This window comes from Poecilia mexicana, unplaced genomic scaffold, assembly GCF_051168715.1.
Source record: "Poecilia mexicana isolate PSO_F unplaced genomic scaffold, ASM5116871v1 scaffold_5, whole genome shotgun sequence".
NCBI classification, from domain to species: Eukaryota; Metazoa; Chordata; class Actinopteri; order Cyprinodontiformes; family Poeciliidae; genus Poecilia; species Poecilia mexicana.
In genome coordinates, this window is record NW_028263374.1 from 33,029,463 (window position 1) to 33,052,798 (window position 23,336).

At 39.4% G+C, this 23,336-nt stretch overlaps 1 protein-coding gene across 8 annotated transcripts in view; it reads left to right on the top strand.

The window, feature by feature from the left end:
- foxp1b (forkhead box P1b) overlaps nt 1-23,336 on the top strand; it is a 312,762-nt gene that overhangs the window by 218,950 nt on the left and 70,476 nt on the right. For 6 of the 8 annotated variants that reach the window (XR_015762942.1, XM_088005937.1, XM_088005936.1 and 3 more), the window contains 2 exons: nt 13,557-13,694; nt 14,507-14,602. Coding sequence is in view for 7 of the 8 variants with exons in the window: in XM_088005937.1 (XP_087862063.1) it covers nt 13,557-13,694; nt 14,507-14,602 (234 nt within the window). In the remaining variant the exon portion in view is untranslated. Of the gene's footprint in view, nt 1-4,072; nt 5,263-13,556; nt 13,695-14,506; nt 14,603-23,336 lie in introns of those variants that run through there. The other 2 variants (XM_088005942.1, XM_088005941.1) reach the window with 2 other exon arrangements.

A 23,336-nucleotide genomic window follows, 5' to 3' on the forward strand; every position in this document is an offset into this window, starting at 1 on the left:
AGAAGCATGAAATGAATACAATACTGTGCAATACTGTTAACCTGAAAAAACATGATATCATGTGCTCAGTAATCATTGAATGGTAAACAAACACGCCTTGAAAAGGTTCTTTCTGGCAGTATGGTTTAGGCACGGGCCTCTCATTGTGCGATAACTTAGTTAAAAATATCACACTGTCAATATATCAATATGGGCCTGCAAAACCTTCACTGCAAGCCAAAGCACAATCAAAATCACTAACGTATATCAGCAACCGAATTTATAATACTTGTTCAGTTAAATGTTATTAAATTACTACCAATAGTGTATGCTCTTTTTATAACATTTCTCTTGCCTGTGTTGCTTCCTATGCATTGTGTGGATTATGGATGTTCCGTCCAATCAGATTTCAGTATCTATGTGTTTCCAAGGGAGGCCAAATCTGCCCAGGGTGATCAGAATCGGTACTGCAGGCATATTCTAACTAAACGATGTAGCAGAGGAATGGTGCTTTTGACCAATGGTTTTTATATTTGCCTTCCTAATCCTGCTCAACAGCCTCTGTGGATGTTTGAGCAAACCTCTCATCCCAGAATACTAGCAAAAGCAAAGCGGCACTTGTCAGCAACCTATGCTATGGAGCTCTGTAGGGGACCTGGAGGATTTTTTTTTCTTTTGCGTTAACTCTCAAGAAGTTTTGCGTTCTCTTGCAATAATGTACTGATTAGTTCATGCGGCATAACTGAATACTGTAAGCCTTTCTTACAGTGGCCATTATACTTTCTGCTATTATATAAGGTTTTTCCTTGTATGTTAAAATCTCGTGAAATATCTGAAGTTTTATATGTTTTACTTTAGGATAGAAATGCACCACAAACCTATGATATAAACAGAAACTTTCCATTAGTAGGAAAGAAATAAAAAAATACATCTGAACTGTTTGGACTATTTCTGAGTTATTATCATGGGGTAGTAAATCATCAGACAGTTTTGATTGTGTCTCTTTTGTGTTGGTCTGAATGGTTTTTATGTGCAGTTCCATCTCAACTGTACACAAACGGACATAAACATGCAGTGAATAAATCGATTTCCAATTAATTTTTTTTCAGCATAGAGTTAAGAATAAACATATTTTCACTGAGGCTCTTCAAATGTGTATATATTTGAAATGTTAAATTGACATTCGTGACTGTATACAAAATAGACTAGCAAATATTGCAGCAAGCACATTGCAAGGTAACCCAAAAGAAATGTTCTTTTCCCCATGTTCCCTAGGGGGCTCAGGAATATTTAAAAAGCCATTTTCAAGACGGACTTTTTCAACAAGACTGTGTCGTAAAGACTGGGGATCTTAGTCGTGAGCGATATACTTACAGATTCTGGAGAGCATTGCAGATTAAATGACTGGGATTAGCCAGGAATACAGCATGAATCAGATAGAAAAGGACTTGCTGATAGAACTGAAATGAAGTGATCAGCTGTTTGTCAGCCATTGAAGTTTTCCTGTGTAAAGAGGGAAGGATGGACACAGTTAGAATGTTGCCTGGTAATGCAGTGAAGCAGACACTTATTAGGTCTGCTTTAGTAGTCAGCCAGCATCAAATGCTACTAGCTTGCTAAGTGTAATTTTAAAAGAGCATTAATCTAATGAGACTAATTGCTTGTATGGCTTTAGCATCCACATCATGAATTCTCATGTTTTTTAGAAAAAGTCATATTTCCAAATGGCCAAACTTGACTTTCTTGTAAGTTTTGAAAAACCCTAGTAACCGTATTTCATTCAGCTTACTTGCAGTGCACAGTTACAGGTTGGGGAGGCACCTTTATGCTCCATTCCGCTTGAGAAAACTCTGGTTACTTTTTCTTATATATCAATAAACAGACTTTAAATTGTAGAAATAATAATCTGCCTAACCAAAAGAAAGCCACACCTGGATTTAACTAAGCAAATAGGTACGAGCTTTCTATTGGATAATTACTGTGTCAGCGATTAAGTTATTACAAGTTATTTAACCACAACTGGTGCAATGAGTTCCTTCTGATTTCTTAAATAACCATCTTGAAATCCAATCATCTGGGGTTCCAGCAGCTGACCTGGTTTAGGTTTAGCAACAGTATGTGCTCAAGAATCACACATAGATTGGCCACCACCAGGGATGGCATAGTTACTTTGAAAAAGTAACTTTAATCGGATTACTGATTACTCCTTGAAAAGTAATTTAGTTAGATTACTTGATTTGGAAAGTAAATTAGATTACAAGTTACTTTCTTGGTTACTTTCAGCAGCTGCTAACAACAACCATCCGCAACCTGTAAAAATTACATTGAGCTTTACCAATACTTACGTAATTGCAAGTTATTTTATAATGGTAACATCAACAACGTGTCTCCACTTACAGGGTCGAACTGAAGGGGAGATTATTTAATGGTTACAACAGTCCAAAAAGAAAAAACTTTAGTAACTTCTGCATGTTTTTGTGCAGTTCACTGTTGTCTGGAAAACTCTAAATAGGATGTTAGTCTCCACCCCCAACCCCAACCTCCAGGTTCTGTGTTACAGCTCTGCATTTGATGTGCACTCAAGTGCTGCTTCTGTGCAAGTTGAATTTTGCTTCCTAAATGTTTCCTGAATTATTTGAGTTAAATTTGCATTCTTGAAGAAATCTTTTATATTTTAAGCACCTTCTAAAAAAAGTTCTCACATAGCAGAACTAGGCAGTATTTTTACCTTGGCAATTTTATGCAGAGCAGGTGTTATTTATGAAGGTCCCACACCTGCCCTGCTTGACTCCCTCTGCTAGTAAACAGTCATTTACTCGAAAAGGCACTCAGAAACAGCTTGTGTTTGTTCTCTCTTGACAATGGCCCGGTCACCAGGGCTTTCCTACAAAAGCAACAGTTACAGTCTCACATTTTTTTCTTTTACACCACTTCCTTCGCTTCCTTTTTCTTTCCTTTTCTATTTTTTTTCTTCCTTTCCTTTCCTTTCCCTTTTCTTAAGGAGCCGTGACACATTCGCTAGCATACCGGTGTGTCTTATTCACCGACCTGTGTTTGTTTTTTGGGAAAGGTCTTTTGTAATCGGAGCTGAGTCGTTATCTTAGCGCAGCGCGGCCCGGGCCAGACCAGACGTTAACTCATACTTTCACTCTAACTCAGGCAGGAAATGGGAGTATTTTATAATGTCATCCACTCTGTCATGAATGCAATCGCTCAGCTCCCTTGTGTAAACTATCACTAGGGACGCTGGTTCAAGCCTCAGGAATATTGATTTTTCACTCAGTGTTAAAAAGAAGAAGAAATCTATACAATGTGTGTATCACATCGACACATACATGTAATTATTTTACACGGCACAGGCACAGAGGAAATGGATTAGAAAGACAGTGTGTGAGAGGAGAAGCTTGAACTGTATGTCTGCTAAATTTATCATGAGGCCTTTGGGAGCATTGAAATGAGAACAGTGGCCTATTACTGCTAAGAAGGTGTTTTATTGAGAATACGCCGACATGCCACCCCAGGGAGGACGCTGGGGGAGAGGAGTATGGCCGCAGCTTAAATCACTTTGTGAGTGTGAGTGCATCAGTTGTCTTTTTATTTTTCTTTGCTTGTTATATAGAAAATAAAAGCCCCCTCCCCCCTCCCTTTAATTATTCCATATGACGACTATTGAAATTGTCTCTTTTTGACACTTGAAGGCGTTGTAGTCAATCATTTATATAGGTCAAGCCATCTTTCCCTGAGCTTATTGTTAGTTATTAGCATAGGAGAGTGGTGGCTTCTCAGACAGACACTTCTGTTTATTTTACCAGCAGTGTTTGCTGACTGGATGGCATCCCAGGAACAGTCCTTCATCCTTGGCCAAAAAGAGAAGTTTATGGCTCTCGATGCGAGCCGGGGAGGTGTGAGGGGGTAATGTTCCGCTCTGTGTTTGTCACGATTATGAACAACGCAAGGTGTTAATCTTATCTTTAATTCTTTAAGTTAAATTCGCTTGGACTCTGTAACACCTCATTAGAGGATTGTTCCTTTTTTTTTATCTTAAATTTATTAGGATGGGAACATATCTGACCCTTTGGAGATGCTCAGGGTCATCAAAGGAAATGATGGGGGGGGTGAAATGAGGGGGTGCTCACTCATGCCTCCTGGTGAGTTCAGCAAGATCCCCAGTAGGTGGCAGGGTCTTGTTTTCTTACCCTAGCTGAGCACATGGGGTGTTGGAGAGTGTGATGATATCATGACAGTTAATTGCTCTCATTGGGGATGGAATTGGATGGATTGCAGTGTAGCTGCTGTAACGTCAGCTGTTAATGTAAGTGGGTTTAAGCTTTTCTGAAGGCAAACTGCAGGGTAAGAATTTAAAAAAACTGTAAAAATACTTCAAGTTGTTGTTTTTTTTGCTGACTACTCAAAAAGTTGCATATTAAAGTTTTTATAGGTGCGTATGCTATTTTTTTTTGTTTGTTAAGATAAATAGTGTATTGTCTCTTGTGGGAATTTTATGAAGAGTTAACAAGAAAACATAGTTGCTGTGTTTAAATGAGTCGTGATTTTGTTGCGGCTGTGTAAACATTACCATTTAAACGAACAGTAAAGGCACTGATAACGGCGGCCGGTTTCTTTCTTTCTTTCTTTCTTTCTTTCTTTCTTTCTTTCTTTCTTTCTTTCTACCACATAGCTGTGTTTACTTATCTACTCTTTAATTAAAGACCTGTTTTCTTTAAGCCTCCATTGTTTCAGTCGCACGGCCAGAGTCCCAGCAAAAGGGTCAAAGGGTTAACAGCCATCAACTGTGACTCCCCCCCTTCCCTCTCTGTCTTTCATTGCTCTCTTTTTTTTAAAGGGGCCCCTCACAAGGCACAGTTTCACCTGCAATACCCCCCCCCCTCCAACATGCCTTTTTTTCCACCCCGATTTGAATTGATTATGTTTAGAGAGGGCTGCTTGTGATTGGTTGAGAAGGGCGTGGTTGATTGGATAGTTTTGTATCTTGTCAGCCGGGGAACAACCTCGCGCGTGCAATCTGTCCGTATCCCGAGTAAGGTTGAAGTCTCGGCGGCGCCTCTCCTCAACCTGCCCTGCTGTCCGAGCCCGACTGAGCGCCTCTCTCTCTCTCTCTCTCTCTCTCTCACTCTGTCTCTCTCTCACTCTGTCTCTCTCTCTCACTCGCTCACTGTCTCACTCTCTCTCTTTCCCTCGCCGCTGAGTTCTCCGCTCTGCTTCACTCCGTACCTCGTGGCCCGGCACTCTTGTTTACCCTGCCAGCTAAATGGAGTTTGTCAGGTTTGTCAATATGATTGATTTGTCTGATTTTTGCCAGCTTTCTTGTGTTTAACAAAAATGAAGAACTTGACAATTTAATTTGACCGGGGGAGGAGAAGGAGGAAGGGAGCTTTGTTGTCTGTCCGCTGCTGACATTCTGTCATAGTAACTGCTTATTTTTGTCATGCCATTTCGTAGAAGCAGAGGAGTTATCCCGGGATTTAGTTTGTCACAGAGACCAGTAAGATCAAGATGATAGCACATGTGATACCATCGTATTGTGTTGGGCCGGTTCTGTACAGAGGCTGAATGTGGATGTGCTGCTTTTTAGAAAATCTAATCCAGATGTTTTTGTTTACTTGTTTGCTCGGCTGTTTTATTGCTTGATGGAAGTGAATGTTTTTATTGAAAGTTAAAAAACATATGTTCTTTATGGAAAAGCTTTATGTAAGCTTTTCTATGAACTTCTGACAATGTTTGATTAGTTTTATTTACTTTGCTGACAGTCAGCCGTTTCCAGGATCTGGTGATCTACTGCCTCCTCTTTGAATTATGGAAAGTTCTTAGAAAAACAGGGAATGGGTTGCTATATGTTTTTTACACATTGTAACTTTTCATTATTAATATTATTATTATTATTACTATTATTATTATTACTACTATTAATTCTTTAAGAAAATCCTCAAGGTAAAACCTTGAAACATGTTTTCCTCTGGGGGTTTTCAGTGTGCATTTGTGAGGATTGTATGCATATATTTTTCTCACTCCCGGTCCTGGTCCTACGGTCCTGGCTAATTCTCACTCTCCTCAGGGTGTCAGAGCAAATTAAGACAGAGGTTGAAGACAACTCTATATTTGACAGTCACCACAAACTATGTTGTCACTCCACATGTCATCCGCTGTAAAGTTTAGAGCGCATGAAGCTTTTCTTTATGAGACTTCTCCCCCTTAAAAAAACTTTTTCATTATTTCTCTTTCAAACACAACTAAGAAAAGTGTTGTTGTTTATTGTCCATTTTCATGTAACGTTTTTTCTGCTTTATTTAGTTTTGTATAAAGTTTCAACTCCTTGCATCAGTGCTGCAAAACAAAAACACAAAAAGATGCAGGATGGAGGACGGAGGAGCTGCAGCGTTCTCGCCGTAATGCCCTACAGCCGTGTGGCCGGGGCTAGTGAAGTTTGCTGGGGGGGGCAAGTACAGAGGGGAGTGTTGGACTGCGAGCTGATTGGGTTGACAGTTTGTAATCAAAGTTGATTTATTGTTCATTAGTAGTGCATTAGCCCTTTCAAACAAGAGTTGCGTGTGCAGTGGCAGCACCTGTCATTTCTAAAACCACCACATAGGGAATCAAATATTAGCTGTGTACCCAAAGAGAGAAAAAGAAGGGGTGATGGGATGCACCCCCACCCATTTAACTTACTGGGATATCCTTCGCAGGGACGGGGGTCTGCTTTGTACTGACCGCGTCAGTACAAAGCAGACGTCCCTTGTCCCTTCCAGACAAGGGAATAGTTTGGAAGTGATACAGGGAATCACCAGCTGCCGTCTTCTGTTACTCGCTGGCATTTCCAAGTGAAAACAAACGTATTTTCACTTGGAAACGGCTTCCCCCACGCCTCCCTTTTCTGTAGCACTTGAAGTGTGCACATCTCTGTTTCACAAAAAACGCCATTAACTTTACACTCGAGCTGCCATGTGCCAATAGATAACATGATGAGGAAATCTGCTTTTATCTCTCATCCAAAGTCATGAGGATGTCAGGTTGTTGACATGTTAGAGAGAAAATGGTTCACTTTTACACTTTTTAAGTTACTATTTGCATATTTCAGTAAACTTTTAATACAAACGGCATAAAGAAACTTGGAAAGAAGCGGCATAACTTGCGTCTGCCGTCATGGAAACGAGGATTAGCCGGCAGAAAATAAAAACAATCCATACGAGGGATGTATCCGCCTTGTATGAGGTTTTGACTACAGTTCCAGTTGAGGAGGATTCTTTTAGGGGCTGCCATCTTAATTAAATCTCAACCCGCTCAAACAATGCCTCTGAAAGCTTGTGGCGCTTCGCGACCACGCCGAGGTGGTGAACTGTGGAACACAGGAACACGCAGATTACAGTGACAGTGCAAAGGTGAAGACGGTGAGCAGCGGTGTGTGTGTAGGAACAGTCAGACTGAATATATAAGCTAAAGCTTATATTTAGCTAAAAGGTGTGAAATGCACTCCTTGGCCTGAAAAGTAAAAACAAATAACAAGACACTTCTAAAACAGTTCACGTTTAAATCAATCAGTGCATCAGATTTAGTCAGAACTTTTAATTTTTTTTGTTAAATTCAAGAAAATAGGCTTAGTTTTAATGAATACATCAATATAATATAACATTTTCTTCATGTTAGGGACAAAATGTGTGTCAGAGGCGGAAAAGTCACCTGCTTTCAGTATTGCTGTCCGACTCGTCTGACTCTGGAGTTTGTTTAAACCGAACACTGGATTTGGGGGAGTCTGCCAGAAAAACTTGTTTATTTATAATTGACACATTAATTAAAATGCAGTTGAGAGCTTTTTATTTTTACGTTTGCCATTGATATTTTGCGGCCCCATCGGCCTCCAGAAATAAAACCCAGAATATGCAGCACAACTAAACTAAACGTGGCTGTGAACGCCCCGATTATTTTGGCTGTAAATATTTACCAAACTTCCTGATTGTGGATGACGAGGAAAAAGCGAACACCCGTCAGATGAGGTGAGCTGACAAATTGCCTTGCTTTGCTCTTTCACTTTTTTATTGTTTTTAAACTCATTGTTCTAATTAGAAATGATTGTCCTGCTGAATAATTTTCAATATTTCTTCTGTATTTTGTATTCTGTTTAACAAAAAAAAAGCTATTATTGTACTGTAAAAATCTGCAGTGTCTCTGTCTGAGGGAAGAAAATGCTCTCCACATGAGAGATTTCAATCAACCTGAATGGCTAATATGGAATTAGTCCTTCCAGTCTTGTCAGCGGCTAATTATGTTCACACATCACTTGAATACAATAGCTGCCGTGAAATCCTCATTTTGGCAATGTTTCCACGCAGGAGATCATAGTCGGCATGGGAAGTCGTTTCTTCCCCACGACCCCCTTCCCGTCGCACTACAGTCGGCAAAGGTAGAAAAATAACAACGGCATCAGACGGACTCCGGTCTGATTTCTTCAGGGTTTATTTGTTTTTTGGGGGGGTGGAGTTTTTTTTTTCTCCTTACTTTTCCATTCTATTTGATTAATTCCCCCCACCCAAAAACAAGATGACCCCAGGGAGCATGAATGGAAATTTGATATACCGGTATATTTTTTTTTCTATTTCACTTTTCTATCAGCCTTGCTGCACCTTTTTGGCCAGTGCAGGAGACCGTCTCACTGATATTCATCCTTTTCCTTCATTTAATGTGTGCGTACTTATGTGTGTATTGACAGCGACTGTCACGTAGATCTTTCTGCTGTTCCTTCACACCTAGTTTGGCCTCTGGCTTGTGATTACGCATAGACATCCACGAGGTTCTCCCAGTGTTAAAACCCTGAGAAAAATATGATGGCATCCCTGTATTAACACATATATTTAATAAGTTATGAAAGCAAAAATTATCAAAGTACAACTAAAATTCCTTCTGTTGTTAAAATGATTCAACATATGAGCTATTATAGTTATGCATATAGATTTACATGTATTGTTATAAATATAAATGTGATTTTATAGCTATAAAAGTGTTATCTATAAGATTCATTGTTGCTACTTTGATGGAATTTGTAGATCTTAGCAAAAAGAAACACTTTATAGATTTTCTAGCAGCTTATTGAAGGGGAACTTATTACACAGATCATTTTTAAAAATACCAATAGGTTTCTAATTAGTGGATCTTTCTACCACTTATAGCTTGCCAGCTCTAGGTTTAATTGTGGACTTATTGTTTTATATATATATATATATATATATATATATATATATATATATATATATATATATATATATATATTTGAATTTGTTTTCTGTATGTGTTTTGTTGTTATATATATATATATATATATATATATATATATATATATATATATATATATATATATATATATATATTAGTCCAAATACAACATATGTTTCCTATATTCTTTTGCTATGCAGTATTTTATGAGCTGTACATACTGGTTGCTGCGAACATACCACAGTTTACATTTGTGCATCTGTTTCTGTCTGGATGTGTGTGTGTGTGTGTGTGTGTGTGTGTGTTTGGCTAGCAGGCCCGTGCTGGTACAGTATTTTGCCTCCAGTTACTCTGCAGCTGTGTGAGAATGTTCCAGCTCTTCTGAATGTTTACATATGGGGAGGCACCTGGAGAGTGCCACACCTTCGTGAAATTCATAAACGTCAGCTATTTCTGGCATCCTCGGAGTGTCCTCTTTTTCACACACATACATACACACACACACACGCCTCGTAGAGCTAGGTTCCGCGTATCCCTCCAGTTATTAGCCCGCTTCTGATCCTGTTTTTTAGGGGTGGGGGCACCGTGACGGAGTGCTCTGAATGGTGACCGGAGTTGTGTGTTTTTTGCGTTAAATGGGCACGATACAGTGGCCAAGGCAGTATTTAACAGTTATAGTACCCCCTCCCCCTTTGGCCCATCCCCACCCATGTCATCCTCCCCCCCCGGCCATGTTCAATAGTTTCCTCCCCCCGCTTTGCCCTCCTTTCAGAGAGATTTTCACTCCTTTAGCACAGGATTAAATGATAGTAGTTACATTGATCAATAGGTTAAGAAGCACACAATCCCTCTTGGTGCTAATGACCTTAGTAGTAATGGGTAATAAAATGGGGGTCTGTAATAGCCTCTGCATAGAGAGGAAGCTGCTCTGGCTGTAGTTACTGTGAGCCTGACAAAAATAAAGTGTGAAACCATGAATTCACACTGTTACGCTGAAGGACGGACTGCAGTAGAAAGCCATCGCCTAGCATTGTAAAGCCGCTGTTGAGTTTAATTACCATTTTCTTTTATTGAGCTATGCATTGTTGTGGAGTTACAAGAAAACAAATGTAGGAGTGCACCGATTTTCCTGATTTTGCACAATCAGACGATACTTACATGTTGCCAATCTTATTTATATCTGCAAAGTTCTGAAAATCCTGCCACTATTCCTTTTCCATCTGCTGTGAGAAAGGACTGATTGACAGACCCTGTTGTGGAAGTTTGGTTTGTTTGCCAAATTTGAAAAATTAAAGACTAAAGGAACAGATTCTTTTTAAGTTAGTTTAGTAGTTTGACTAACTTTTGACATATTTCAATTCAATTCCAGTGCATTTCATCAAGGATATGATAAAACCAAATCAGGCATGGTTTTGTATGATGGTTTATTAGCCACAAACCCAGACCTTCCCAGTTCATTTTTAATGTTTTTCAATGAACTATTATCAGTTATTAAAAAAATAAATAAATTTGTTTTGGTAAAAAATTGGCCTGCCAGGCTGTTTAAATGAGCCACCAGCTGCAGTTGGTTTTATTTATTTATTTAATTTATGTTTTGGTAATTTTTATTTTTATAGCACATTTCAGGCAGTTCAAATTGCTTTATGTCATAACATTATGCAGTCATCAATTATGAAACGAGCAGTAAACATTACATTTTGTTAAATGCCATCATCAAAATCATAAAGCAAATACACATCAAATATGTGAAATTTTTTCCTGCTTAAAAAAAGACAAACATGCAGTAGAATTAAACACCTAAAAAATTCAGGTGGTATTTCTAATCCTCTATGCATCCATTAATAATAATAATAGGACATATTGAACTCGCATCTCAGCAAGACAGGGGCTGCTCCGTTGACCTTCAAAATGTTCATCAAAATTAGTGATGCTCGGGAAAAAAAGGACTTCAGTGGATAATGACTGTGAAATTAGGAAATGGGGAGGATGGGGCTACGCAAATAACAAGACAAGATGAACTGCATATTAAGACGTAACACGGGGGGCATTTTGTTCCCTGTGCCTTGATGCTGGAAATGAGAAATGGTCCTGGGTGGGGCCCTGGCCCCGTCGTCCGCCATAGTCTGGCACCGCTCAACGGACTTAGCGGAGAGCATCAAAGCTGCTTCTTCTTCATTTCATACCACAGCCCCTTTCTTCTGCTGACTATGGCACGGCTTCGTTTTTGTTAAATGCTATGCTAAAGATAATAATTAAGCTTATACGGATGTCCAAAAAAAAAAAAATCTTAAACAGCTAAATTACATTCAGAAACACATGAAAAATTCAAAGGGCTGTCATTAGCTCTGAGACGGCTCTGAAATGTGGCTTCCTCTGTGACGATGGGGCCTCAGCATCAGCATGGACTGTTGACAGGAGCAGAGATGTGCTTGTGTATTCCTTGTCGCTGTCTGCGCAAAAAAAGCACAATAGACACAACATCCAGCGCAGTGCCTCGCTGTTTGTCATCTCAATGTTAAGGTAAGGGGATTTTAATGGCGTTTCACATCACAGAGGCGAGTGGCGGCGTTCCCGACACACTCCGACTGCCTCGTGTCATCGGAGCAATTAAGGCTCTCTGACAACTGTGGACGCTCTCTCAATGTCACAACAAATCACTTGTTTGGAGGAGTCATGCACTTACACCTTTCCTGTAAGAATTAGAGGCCCTCTAGAGTTTTTAGTCGCCGCGGTTCCTCCTCCTCCTCCCTTTCTTGCTCCTCCTTTGGGCTATCTGCGTCTTTAAAACAGCACATCGCCGCTGACAGCGTCTCTAATGAGATAGTCGGACTTGACACGGCGAGTGGGTGCAGCGAGTGAACCACAGGAGTTTTGGATGCAGTCTCAGTGGGCACTCACAAAATGCTTAAAAACACACACAGTTTTGAGATATTGTGGTGACATCACTTTTAATTTAGAAAAGTAATAGAATAAAACATGTTGTTTAATGCAGTCATAATAATCTAATCTATACTGTTATTTTTGTTATTTTGATCTGTATTTTAATTCAGTAGTATTCAGTAGTGCACCCAGCTGCATTCATGAGTTGCCTGGCTTATAAATAGAGTCCATATCTGTTCATAGCTCAACCTCAAGTGCATTCCCATAACATGATGCTGCTGCCACCGTGTTTTGTCAATGGGAAGAGAAGTTGTTTTGCATTAGGAAAGTGTTGGGTTCCCCCCACAAAGGGGTTCTCTCACAGATTTGTATATGAGTGTATGAATCTGTGTGCATTTGGGAGTTTCAATGGAGCGACTGTGACAAAAAGAACATTTAAATAGTAAATGGACTTCAGTCCATTTACTATTTAATATGTTGGGCAGCTCAGAGGGTATTACAGCAAAAAACAGATCTTATCAAATGAGTGGACGTGAGGAAGAAAAGTCTGAAGATGGGATTTCAGATCATGTAATCATTGAAACTACATACCCCTGCTTGTTTTTTGTCTTTTAACCTGTTTTTTATAAAGTTCTGTTAGTTGTTGACTGTATTTTTGACTATGCATAGTACGTTTCTGTTTTTAATGATTGACTTGTGAAGATAGGGAATGGATGTGACTCATGATTTAGTCAAAGGATCCCTCTAGACCAGAGATGGCAAACTCAATTTCAAAGCGGTTGTCGCAGAACGTTTTGATAAAACTACCCATCACAATCTTACATTTTGCTGAACAATATAATTATCATTATCCTATTATTATAATAGGACAATTCTGTTGATTTGCTGATTTGAGTGACATGTTTGGTTTAATAATGCAAGTTCACTGTCTTAAACAGTAGTGAACCGTAATTTTGTACAGAACACTTAATACTAGAAATGGACAACATTTTAAATATCCAAAATAAAACACCAAACAACCAAAAACAATAAATGAAACAGAAAAAAAAAAAAACACACACAACCGAAATCGTCAATAAAATCCATTATGAACTCTCTGTAAACAAAATTGCCCTTCAAAAAATATTAATCATCAAAATAAAAATTGTGCAATTAATTGTTTAATTGCTTTTTGTGACAGGCTGAACTGACAATTAAAATATTATATCTTTCTCTGCATTTGATTTATACTCCTTAAGATTAAATACTATTTGATATCTTTTCACATTGATGCCATTTGGCCATATCAATAAAAACTGATTTGATTTGATTTATTAAATTATATTTATGCACACTGTTATCTGGAAGTTCTCAGAGGTTTGGAGGGCCACAGAAATAGCTGTGGTGGGCCGGATTTGGTAAATCAATATTTAGTGTCCTTAGACAATGTAAGTTGGCCTTTGCTCATTTTTTTTCCTCACTGTGACTTGTCTGTGCAGGTTCCAGTGTCAGTGGCTATGATGACACCTCAAGTGATAACTCCACAGCAAATGCAGCAGATTCTTCAGCAGCAAGTCCTGAGCCCTCAGCAGCTCCAGGTCCTCCTCCAGCAGCAGCAGGCCCTCATGCTACAGCAGGTAAAATGTGCCACGCTGTCGCTGACTTACTTCTTTCAGATACCATAGTTTTGGGTTTTTCATCATACTTTAGCTTTATTTTGTTGTGATTTTTGTTTGACTGATTGAGTTAGTTTTAATTATTTTTCAGTGTTTGCTAGCTTTTATTAAGTAAATATTGTTTAATTTCAGTTTAGACTTTTTTCTACTTAAAAAAAAGACAAACATGCAGTAGAATTAAACACCTAAAAAATTCAGGTGGTATTTCTAATCCTCTAGGCATCCACTAATAATAATAATAATAGGACATATTGTAGTTGTAGTTTTTTTCATACTTAGTTTAATTTTTAGGTGCAGAATTCAAAAAGGTCAAAGTGTACTGAGTTGTGATTATGATCGATTGGGTAATGAATATGCAACAGAAAGTACCACTTTCAAAAATATATTCAATTATTGTTGAACAACCTACTGACTGGTGTTTTGTCACAACTTTCAGCGTTAGGAGGATTATGGTATGCCGTAATTTGCTGGCGTAAACTGCTTGTGTGGGGAAAAAAATAAACTCACTGCAGTTTAAAAAGCTGATATAGAGTCAAAAAAACAAAGATTGTCATACCTCTAATTTCAATATGTTTTAGTTTTATAAACGCTTGACATAGATCCAGGTAGTTATAGTTTTCCCCCATTAAAGTTTTTGTTTACTTCAGTTAACAAAAATGTTTTCTCAATGTCAGCTTTTCGTTATTTTGTTTAGTTAACCGCAATAACTTCGATTCCCCCCCGTCAAAGCGAGCAAAACATTGACTCCTTCATTCTTCTCGTTTCCTCTGCAGCAGCAACTTCAAGAGTTTTACAAAAAGCAGCAGGAACAGCTCCACCTCCAGCTCCTCCAGCAGCAGCAACATGCAGGCAGCAAGCAGAGCAAAGAGGTAAGGCTGACATCACTCTGACCGCCTGCCATTTCCAAAACGACTGGCCAGATGGAGAGAGCATGGAAGGCATGTGTGTGTTCTCCTGAACTCCATCAGTCTTTCAGACTGTGGTTTAGAGCGCAGACTGACGAGGAAGGAGAGAGGGAGGGAATCAAGTGCACTCATGCTTCTAATTAGCATGTCAGATTTGCTGGGTAAATGTTAACAAACTGATACTGTGCTAAGAATACGGTGCCTCTAGTTGTGAAATTGTCTCCGTGTGAAATATGGAATATTTCACAGTTGTCAATGTTTTTTTTAGGGGGTTGGGGGAGTCTTTTGGTAGTCAAAAATTTATTGTACAAGTTCACCAATTTCAAATGACTCAATTCAAAAAAGGAAAGCTATGTAGATATGTAGATTTGTTAACTACAGTGATGCATTTCACTGGCTTGTTCCTGTAAATTTTGTTGGAAAAGCCCAAAATTTTGTTCAATTCAGTTTATTTACATATTGCCAAATTTCAACAACTCTCTTCACAAAGCACTTTAGAAAAAATATGTTCAATTCAATCGCACACACACATTCTAAGTGATCTCAAACATGACAGTATGCTCAGTTAGATATTTAATCAAAAGTTTCTATCTAAGAAACCCAGCACATTGCATTGAGTCGATTTGCAGCATTCACTCTTCCTCGACAATCAGGTAGCAACAATTGCTGCATGTTTGTTATTGTCGTAAAAAAGCAACCCTTTAAAACAGTCATGTATGTTAACACACCTGCACAGAATATGCACTCAGGACTTGGCCAGGCTGCCTGTTGCATGGAATAGTGCATCAATCATGTTAAGGAAGTGCAGGTTGCTTTGGTGTCTCTTATCTTCCTCTTAATGATATGCCATAGATTTTCTATGGAGAGGTACCTGTAATTAAGGAGTTAAGTTTAATCTGAATTTTGTATCAGTCTAGTCATTTTTCTCCTTAATTTGGGGAAGATTTTTCTGAGGTCACTGGTTCCACTCCTTAAGAATGTCATTCAATCTTTTGAGGGGTTAGTAACAAAAACACAAAAATCTATTTTATTTTTAGTCTAGTTATTAGTGCAGATTTTAGTGTATTTAAAGTAACTTATTTACTGTCTTACAGAAGTAACTTTTCAGCAAAATACAGACACTTGTTTTAAGTCAATAATTCCTTTATATTGATTTTAAATAGTGGTAGTTCCACTGGCATTTTATTGCACTTATAACAGGACATTTTTGCAATGTCATAAGTGAAATAATCTGCCAGTGGAACTACCACTTTTTTATCAATATTAAGGAATTATTGACATAAAACAAGTTTCTGTATTTTGCTGAAAAGTTATTTGGAAGCTACAGTTTCTTATTTCAAAATATTTACACAAGAAAGTAGACCAAAATGACCAAAATTAATACACACACCTGTTAAATATTTTATTAAGTAAGATGCTAAAGCTGATGACAGACAATAAAAGAAGACTGACCCTTTTGTCCAGTACACGTGTCCTCTGAAACAAAAAAGACAACCACTCCCGTGAACTGTGTGTAGGACAAAATGAAAGGCTAAACGGAAAAGAAAAATAACAGGGCGCATATAAATCAGAGAAGTTTTTCTTGGTAATTAACATGGAAATGCAGAGGGAGAAAAGGCATGTAATTGTGAGATATCAGCGCAAAGAGCGCTCCCAGCTTCTTTTTTTTCTTGAATTCTCTCCTCCGCCCCCTATGCCAATAACCCCTCCGTCTTGCGACGGGGCTTGCTCAAAGCCAAACGGCTTCATATTTGTTAATGACGGGCGGATACGAACGTCCCTTTGGACAAAGTAAATTATTAGTCCTTGGTCAGAAGAAATTCAAAGCCAAACTGGATATTTTTTTACACTCCTGTCCCCATTGAATTTGGTATTTGGAGAGTAAAAACAGGCGTGTTGGGGGGATGACGGAAAAATTAAGCCTAGCCTCTCGTGCTACTCGATGCACACGCTGTTGAAAAGCGTCTTCCCCTCCCCTACCAACAAACTTCAAAGTTCTAGCTCCCTAATTAATGAACTGCGGGCTTCAGTTTGGACAAGTTGTGGTGTGATGCTCCCATAAATCAACATGACAGCAGCGCTCTTCGGCCTCAGATAAGGCCTGTCATCAAACTCACATCTGATGTGCAGCAAAAGGAGGGAACGAGGAGGGGGGATGCAATTGATCAGTTGAATGCAGCATGAGAAGAAAAAGAGGAAGAAAAGAAAGTCTACTTTTTAACCATATTATGTCTGATCACAGGAAATGAATGCTGCCTTAAGAGATTCTCTTTTCTTTCTCTTCCCCACGCGCCAGCTCGCTGGCTTTTTTTTTCTTCTTTTTTTTGCCCACTTTTTCCAGCAGCCATCAAAAGACAGAATGGGGCATTATGCAGCGACTCCCCTGTGGCTGCCAGACAATAACCCCCTGTTGTTGCTTTGTGCCCCCTTTTATTTTAAAGACATCAAATTTTTGTTTTTCAAAGATCTTTAACTTTATATTTGAAACTCGACAAGAAAGGGGCCTGCCACTGCCACTCTTTCTCATTTGTCAGAGAGTGTATTTTTCTCTCCCTCGTGCCACTTCTTGTTAACCTCTTATTTGGTCTATTGGGTTTAGGGTGGGGTGGAGCAGTGGGGTAGAGGAGGGGTTAATGTGCCTTCATGCTGGGAGCGCACAGGAGCCGCTGTCAGCTGATGGGACTAAAAGAGAGAGGGGAAAAATTGTGAAGGGGAGAGGGTTAAATTCATCTTTGCCACGCTCAATTTTCTTTTTCTTTCTGCCAAGACGCCCTCTATTTATTTAATGTTTCTGATGAAAGACATTGTTCCATGTGAAGTTCCGCCCCCGTAAGCACTATTATCTCCATCCGATGGACTGTCAGGGAAGAGAGGTGATGAAAAACGAACAACTGCAGACACAGGAAAACTTCAGAAAAATAACCGACTAGAAAAGATCAGATGAGATCCCGGGTCGACCTGTTTGAGATGTCGCTTGTGAATCCAGGGGAAATAAAACAACGCTTCCAGTTAGCCTGAGCTGGGCGTGAGGCAGGGGAACACCATTGAGACCCTTTTGACAGAGCAAACAGTGACTGTGGAGGGGGGACCCATTTTATCTGGCTGATTCAGTGGTTTCAGAGCCGCCAGTCTGTGACCTGTCGACAATGCTGCACAGAGATTTTTTTTTCTGTATGCGCTCAATTGTGAGAAGTAAACAGAGTGGTGTGTCCTGTGTTTGGTAAAAGGGTGCGGTGCACAGCCTGGCAGCCCCGGCAATGCTTTTAGTGCCCTGTTCCCTCCCCCGCTCCACACCCGATTTGACAACTGGTGTTGTGTACTCATAAACAGACCAAGCATCCTGTTGGGTCTCAGTCAGACTTATTTTGACTTTAACTGTGCGAACGGAGTGATGGTTTTTTTAGTTAATTTCATAGTTAAAACTGGTATTTCTGCCAGGTTGGAAGAAGTCTTGACTTCAGTTGTTTCAGTTTTAGCTCATAAAAGTCTTAAATTGATAGTAGTTTTTTTTTTTTTTTTTAGGTTTTTTTTTTACATTTATTTACATTTAGCTGCATCTTCAATTTGGATGTTCATCAAGGTTTCTTTTTTTAAACCTGGCAAGTTTCTGCATTTCTCAGCTTAATATGTAGGGAGTAGGTAAGGAACAACGAGGCTTTAATTTAGAAAATTTCAGTTAGCTTTGGTTTTAAAATTCCACACAAATCCTATGTGTAACAGTGGTTGGGTTATTGACCTTTTGCAACCATGTCTCTTAATCATTCTAGGTGCTGTGATGGACATTGGACGTTAGAGACTGTAGTATTGAACATAGCGACTGAAATTGTTTTCCAAAGTTGTTTTTGCCAGTTTATTCATGGCTTCCAGTTGTTTGAGCTCATTTATCTGTGAAGGTAACGCACCTGGGTGAGGCTCATAGACTGTGGTATTTACAAAAGTTGTAAATAGCTAGTTTAGAAACCGAACCCTACCTCCTCCCTCAAATTGCTGACTTTGCCGGAATTCACACTTTGTGATTTACATCACTGTCATAAACTGTAGTTCTCCTTACACAGGAGGACCCTTAAAAATGTACAAAAGACGAGATGCTAACCAGTTTTTTCCCCATACATGTTAGCAGGGTTTTCCCCAGAAAACTTGCTAAGCCCGGTGGTCGGGGCGCTGAGGAGGTCCACCGTGTTTGTATTAAAAGATGCTAAGAAGACAGGAAAAGTGAAAATATTACTGGGTAATTATGTTACTGGGAGACATCACCAGTGAAACGATATCTAAACCCACAGCTAGTCTTAAAACAACAAATCAAAAAATACAATTAAAATGAACATCAATTATTTGCACTTTTGTTTAATCCAAATTAAGTCAGCGGCTCCATGAGGCCCCCCAGGCCTTCAGGGCCCCATAAATACTAATATTTTAACACAGACCACAGATACATAAGTATAACATTTATTTATTGAGATGATCAATGCTGCTAAATTTGATTCAATGGTTTCAGCATACATACAGTAAAAAAATTTAAATTGTTTAACATTTAAATGTAAGATTTTAAAGATCTTGCAAGTTTACTTTGTAAAAGTTCAAAGAACAATATTAATTTTGTTTTGTTATAGCAACGATCTGATGCTATGGATTTAATTTTTGATTTTAAGCTCTGTTTGTTCACAAATGCAAATTAGTCAACTGCAATTATAACTTATTGCTTTTTAGGTTGGCCAGTTACACTACTCCCCTTGTCCTAGATTTAACTAAATCTACGAAGCCGTTAGAGGTGCTGATGTTTTTAGCAACAAAAGGGGCCCCCAAAGTCAAATTCTGCTCCAGGCCTCATACATTCTTGGACAGGCCCTGTATGATGAGTTAAATCCACTGCACTGTGCAGAGATAAGCGACAAACAGGAGATTTAATTAAATGCCGCAAATGTGACTTTAGAAGCTGGTCCATTTCGTGTCTGTTGAGTTTTTAATAAGGGCCACAGAAACTGTTGCTTGAGTTTATGGTACGACTTTCTCAGATCTCCATGCGGCCGCGCACATTAACTCTGTCTGACTAAATGGACAAAGCATTTGATGCGGTTTGATGCATTGTGTAACCGGAAAAATAATATAAAAATAATTAGAAAATAATATAAAACCAGCATGAAGCGCGGACTATGAAGTGAGCGTGAAATCTCCTCACCGGGCTGAACCTGCATGAGGTTAGCGCTGGTTCGTTAACCACTAACGCTCCGACCCACTGGGACCACATGCATAAACTTCATCAGCGCAGACAGAGCCGCTGTCTGCTTTTCAGAGATGGAAAAGCCGCTCAAAAATCTTTGTCTACAAATATAAATCATTTACATTTATAGACAAATTGCAACAAATTGCTTTCAGAGGTGTGTTGCTCGCTCAACGCACCTCTGAAAGCGCGACTACAAGTTATTCCTGTGATTGTGAGGTGGTGAGGATTAACGCAGAGACCCAGGTTGTGATGAAGATGATGATGGATTTAATGAAGAAAACTCAACAACAGTCCAGAAACAGATGGCACGGCAGAGAGTTAGCACACAGCTAATTACCGGTAGCAACTGAAAAACTGAGGACTGAATAAGAGCGCTAAACCAACACAGGACTTTACAGTACGACTGTGATAGCAGGCAGACAAATGACATTCGACACGACAAGGACCCGACAAGAGACAAAGACAACAGGTGGGACTAAATACACTGGGAGGGTAATCACAGCAACGAGACACAGCTGGGATCAATCAACGGGGAAGACGCAGAGACAACAGAGACTCACAGGACAGAAACTGAACACAGAAAAACCTCAATATAAATACACAGAAACATGGATCATGACAATTCCTGCAGTCAGGGTCGCAACTACATATTATTCAGGTGGATGCGAGCACGTAAATTTTTAAAAGTTTCCTAAAAACATAAACAAGAAAGCATGGCGGCCGCCAGGCCTATAACACAGTGGGGGAAACCCTGTGTTAGGTTTCATGACGGTGTGGCACTGTTTCTATGTCATTAATGGTTAGACACATAGCTTTTCCATAATGAGATATTTGATATGTCTCATATACTTATAAATCTATGAATGTTAGTCTTTTTACCTTATAAAACGTGTTCACTGCAACTTCGTGATTACGCTGAGGGCTGCCAGTCATTATTATTGACAGTTGCGAGTCATTATGATTAATGGCTGCTATCCATCGCCACCTTATCTTTCCTCATTAAAAGCTACAAAATAAAATGACAAGTGTGGTTTGCATCCTTGTTTGTGCAGTCATTCGTGTAGCACCCTATCACCATTTTTAAAGTGAAATCAACTAAATAAAAGCAATATTAGGTGTCTGGTTTTAGACTGGCTTTAAAGGAGTTAGGGTTGTTTTGATGTTCATCATGGTGGAGTGGCAGGAGTTCTGGACACATACAAAGGGTCAGTATGAGTCTTATGAAGCCCAAGACAGTAATTAACTGCTGTTTAAAATATTAAGGCTCTCATTTTGTAGGGTATGTGTTGGTCTTATATTGGAAGTCCATTGTGTCTCTTAGTTTAGGGGTATCAAGTTTTATGGGTTATATTGAATTTACTTTGGTCTTCTGCCATTATGCCCGCTGTTAGTTTTCTGCTAAGATGGCGCCGTCATAGCTCTGACCTTCAGTACTGCCCTCCTCAGTAGTAAGTGTTCCACCAAGATGGCATCTTCATAGCTCTAATGGTGTGTTCACGCGCGTGAAAGACTTGTCTGATGCTTCAAAATGAACACGTGTGCACTTTTGGTGCATTCACACCAAACAGGTTTTTAGCATCAAGCGCGTTTAGTTTACATTCAAAGTTTATGAGGAATGTCAGACGCTCCAAATGGGTCAAATGATGCAGTGCTACATGCTCATAACACGCCGCAACACGCGCTTCCACATAAACTTTGAATGTAAACCAGACACGCCTGACACTCAAAACCCGTTTGGTGTGTTGGTCTTTTATTGAAAGTCAATTATGTCTCTCAGTTATGGGCATCAAACTAAGATGAGATGCCCCTAAATTTCAGTTTGATGAGATTTAGGAGCCTCTCTAAATCTCATCAAACTAAATCTCATCTAACAAAACCCAGACAGAATTCAGATTTTTTTTTCTTTTCAGTTAGACTGTGTTTGTTTTGATTTGATTTTGGCTCGTTTTTCATGAATTACGTCACCATGGTTACTTGAAATGCCAAGAGAAGTATTAGCACCCTTAACAGGATCGAGCCGCACATTTTGATATATGGGTGCACGGTGCCATTTGGACCACACAAACGGTGAAAGGAAGTGGCAGTTATTTTGAGGTGAAGAAAAATAGGTGCCTTCCAGGCATTGCATCTCCTCTGCATTGCTGTGGCAGGCTCCAATGACACTGGGTGAAAGTGGCATGCATAGGATAGTTACGCCAAGACAAAAAGAAGTTTTAGGTGCAATTACTTTTTCATAAAGGTCCACATTAGTTTGGACAGGGTTTTGTTTTCCTTTATTTTGTGTTTATTAGTTCATCTTTGACTGACATTTAAATTTGTTTGTTGATCAGAAAGATTGAAGTTTGACGAAAAGCAAAAACAGATCAATTCTATGAGGAGTCAAACACTGTCTTGCGGCACTGTGTAATAACTTGACTTAAATCCATTACAACAGTTATGAAGCTTACTGTATACTGTGAGATGTAAAAATAGCTAAATTAACACCAGATTTGAAAAAAACAAAATTATACTTACTTAAATTAAATATAATTTTTACAGTCTTAAATGTAGCTAAAATTTGTGGAGCCTTCAAAACAGCCATTTTCTGTATCAAGGAAATGGCCCTGACCAGGGAGTCCAGCTAACAGGGCCCTTCTGTGGCCCTTTTGACTCGTATGAGTTTTGGGTGATATTAGATAATTTTCTTCTGTTTATTGTTATGTCCCCTCTGTCCCCTTCTCTCTTTGCTTTCATATTACTTTTTCATATGAGCAAAGTTCACACATTTCACTTTTTCAAGCCAACTTCTGTGGGTGAAGGAGCTGCTATACCAAAAAATCTGCTGTGACTAGCCTAAATAACTCCCGCCCAGTCACACTAACTCCAGTCATTAGGAAGTGAGAGGATCATCCTAAAACACATCAAGGATAACCTTCCTGCTGGTCTGGACAGGCACCGGTTTGCCTATAGGAGGAACCCTGTCCACAGAGGATGCTGTCTCCATGGAACGACACACAGCCTTGACACATCTGCAGCATCCTAACACTGATGTTAGGATGCTATTTGTTGACTTCAGTTCAGCATTTAAAACCACCATCCCAGAGAAGCTGATAGTGAATCTCAACGACCTCGGACTTTCAACATCAATGTGCCTTTTGATCAGGGACTTTCTCATCGGCCTTAGGTGGGGAGAATAGGGAACCGAACTCCATCTACCCACGTCTTCAATACAAGCACCCCACAGGGCTGTGTGCTTAGTCTGGTTCTTTTTACTCTGTTCGCCCACAACTGTGTAGCCATCCACTCCCCTAACAGGGCTCTAATGTTTGCAGATGATATCACCGTTGTGGGTCTGATAATAAACAATGATGAGATCCTGTACAGAGAAGAGATCCAGCACTTGTCCCAGGGGTGTTAACCAAACAACCTGGTGCTCAACACCAGCAAGACCAAAGAGGTCATAGTGGACTACAAGAGGTCCAGGAGGACAGTGCACCC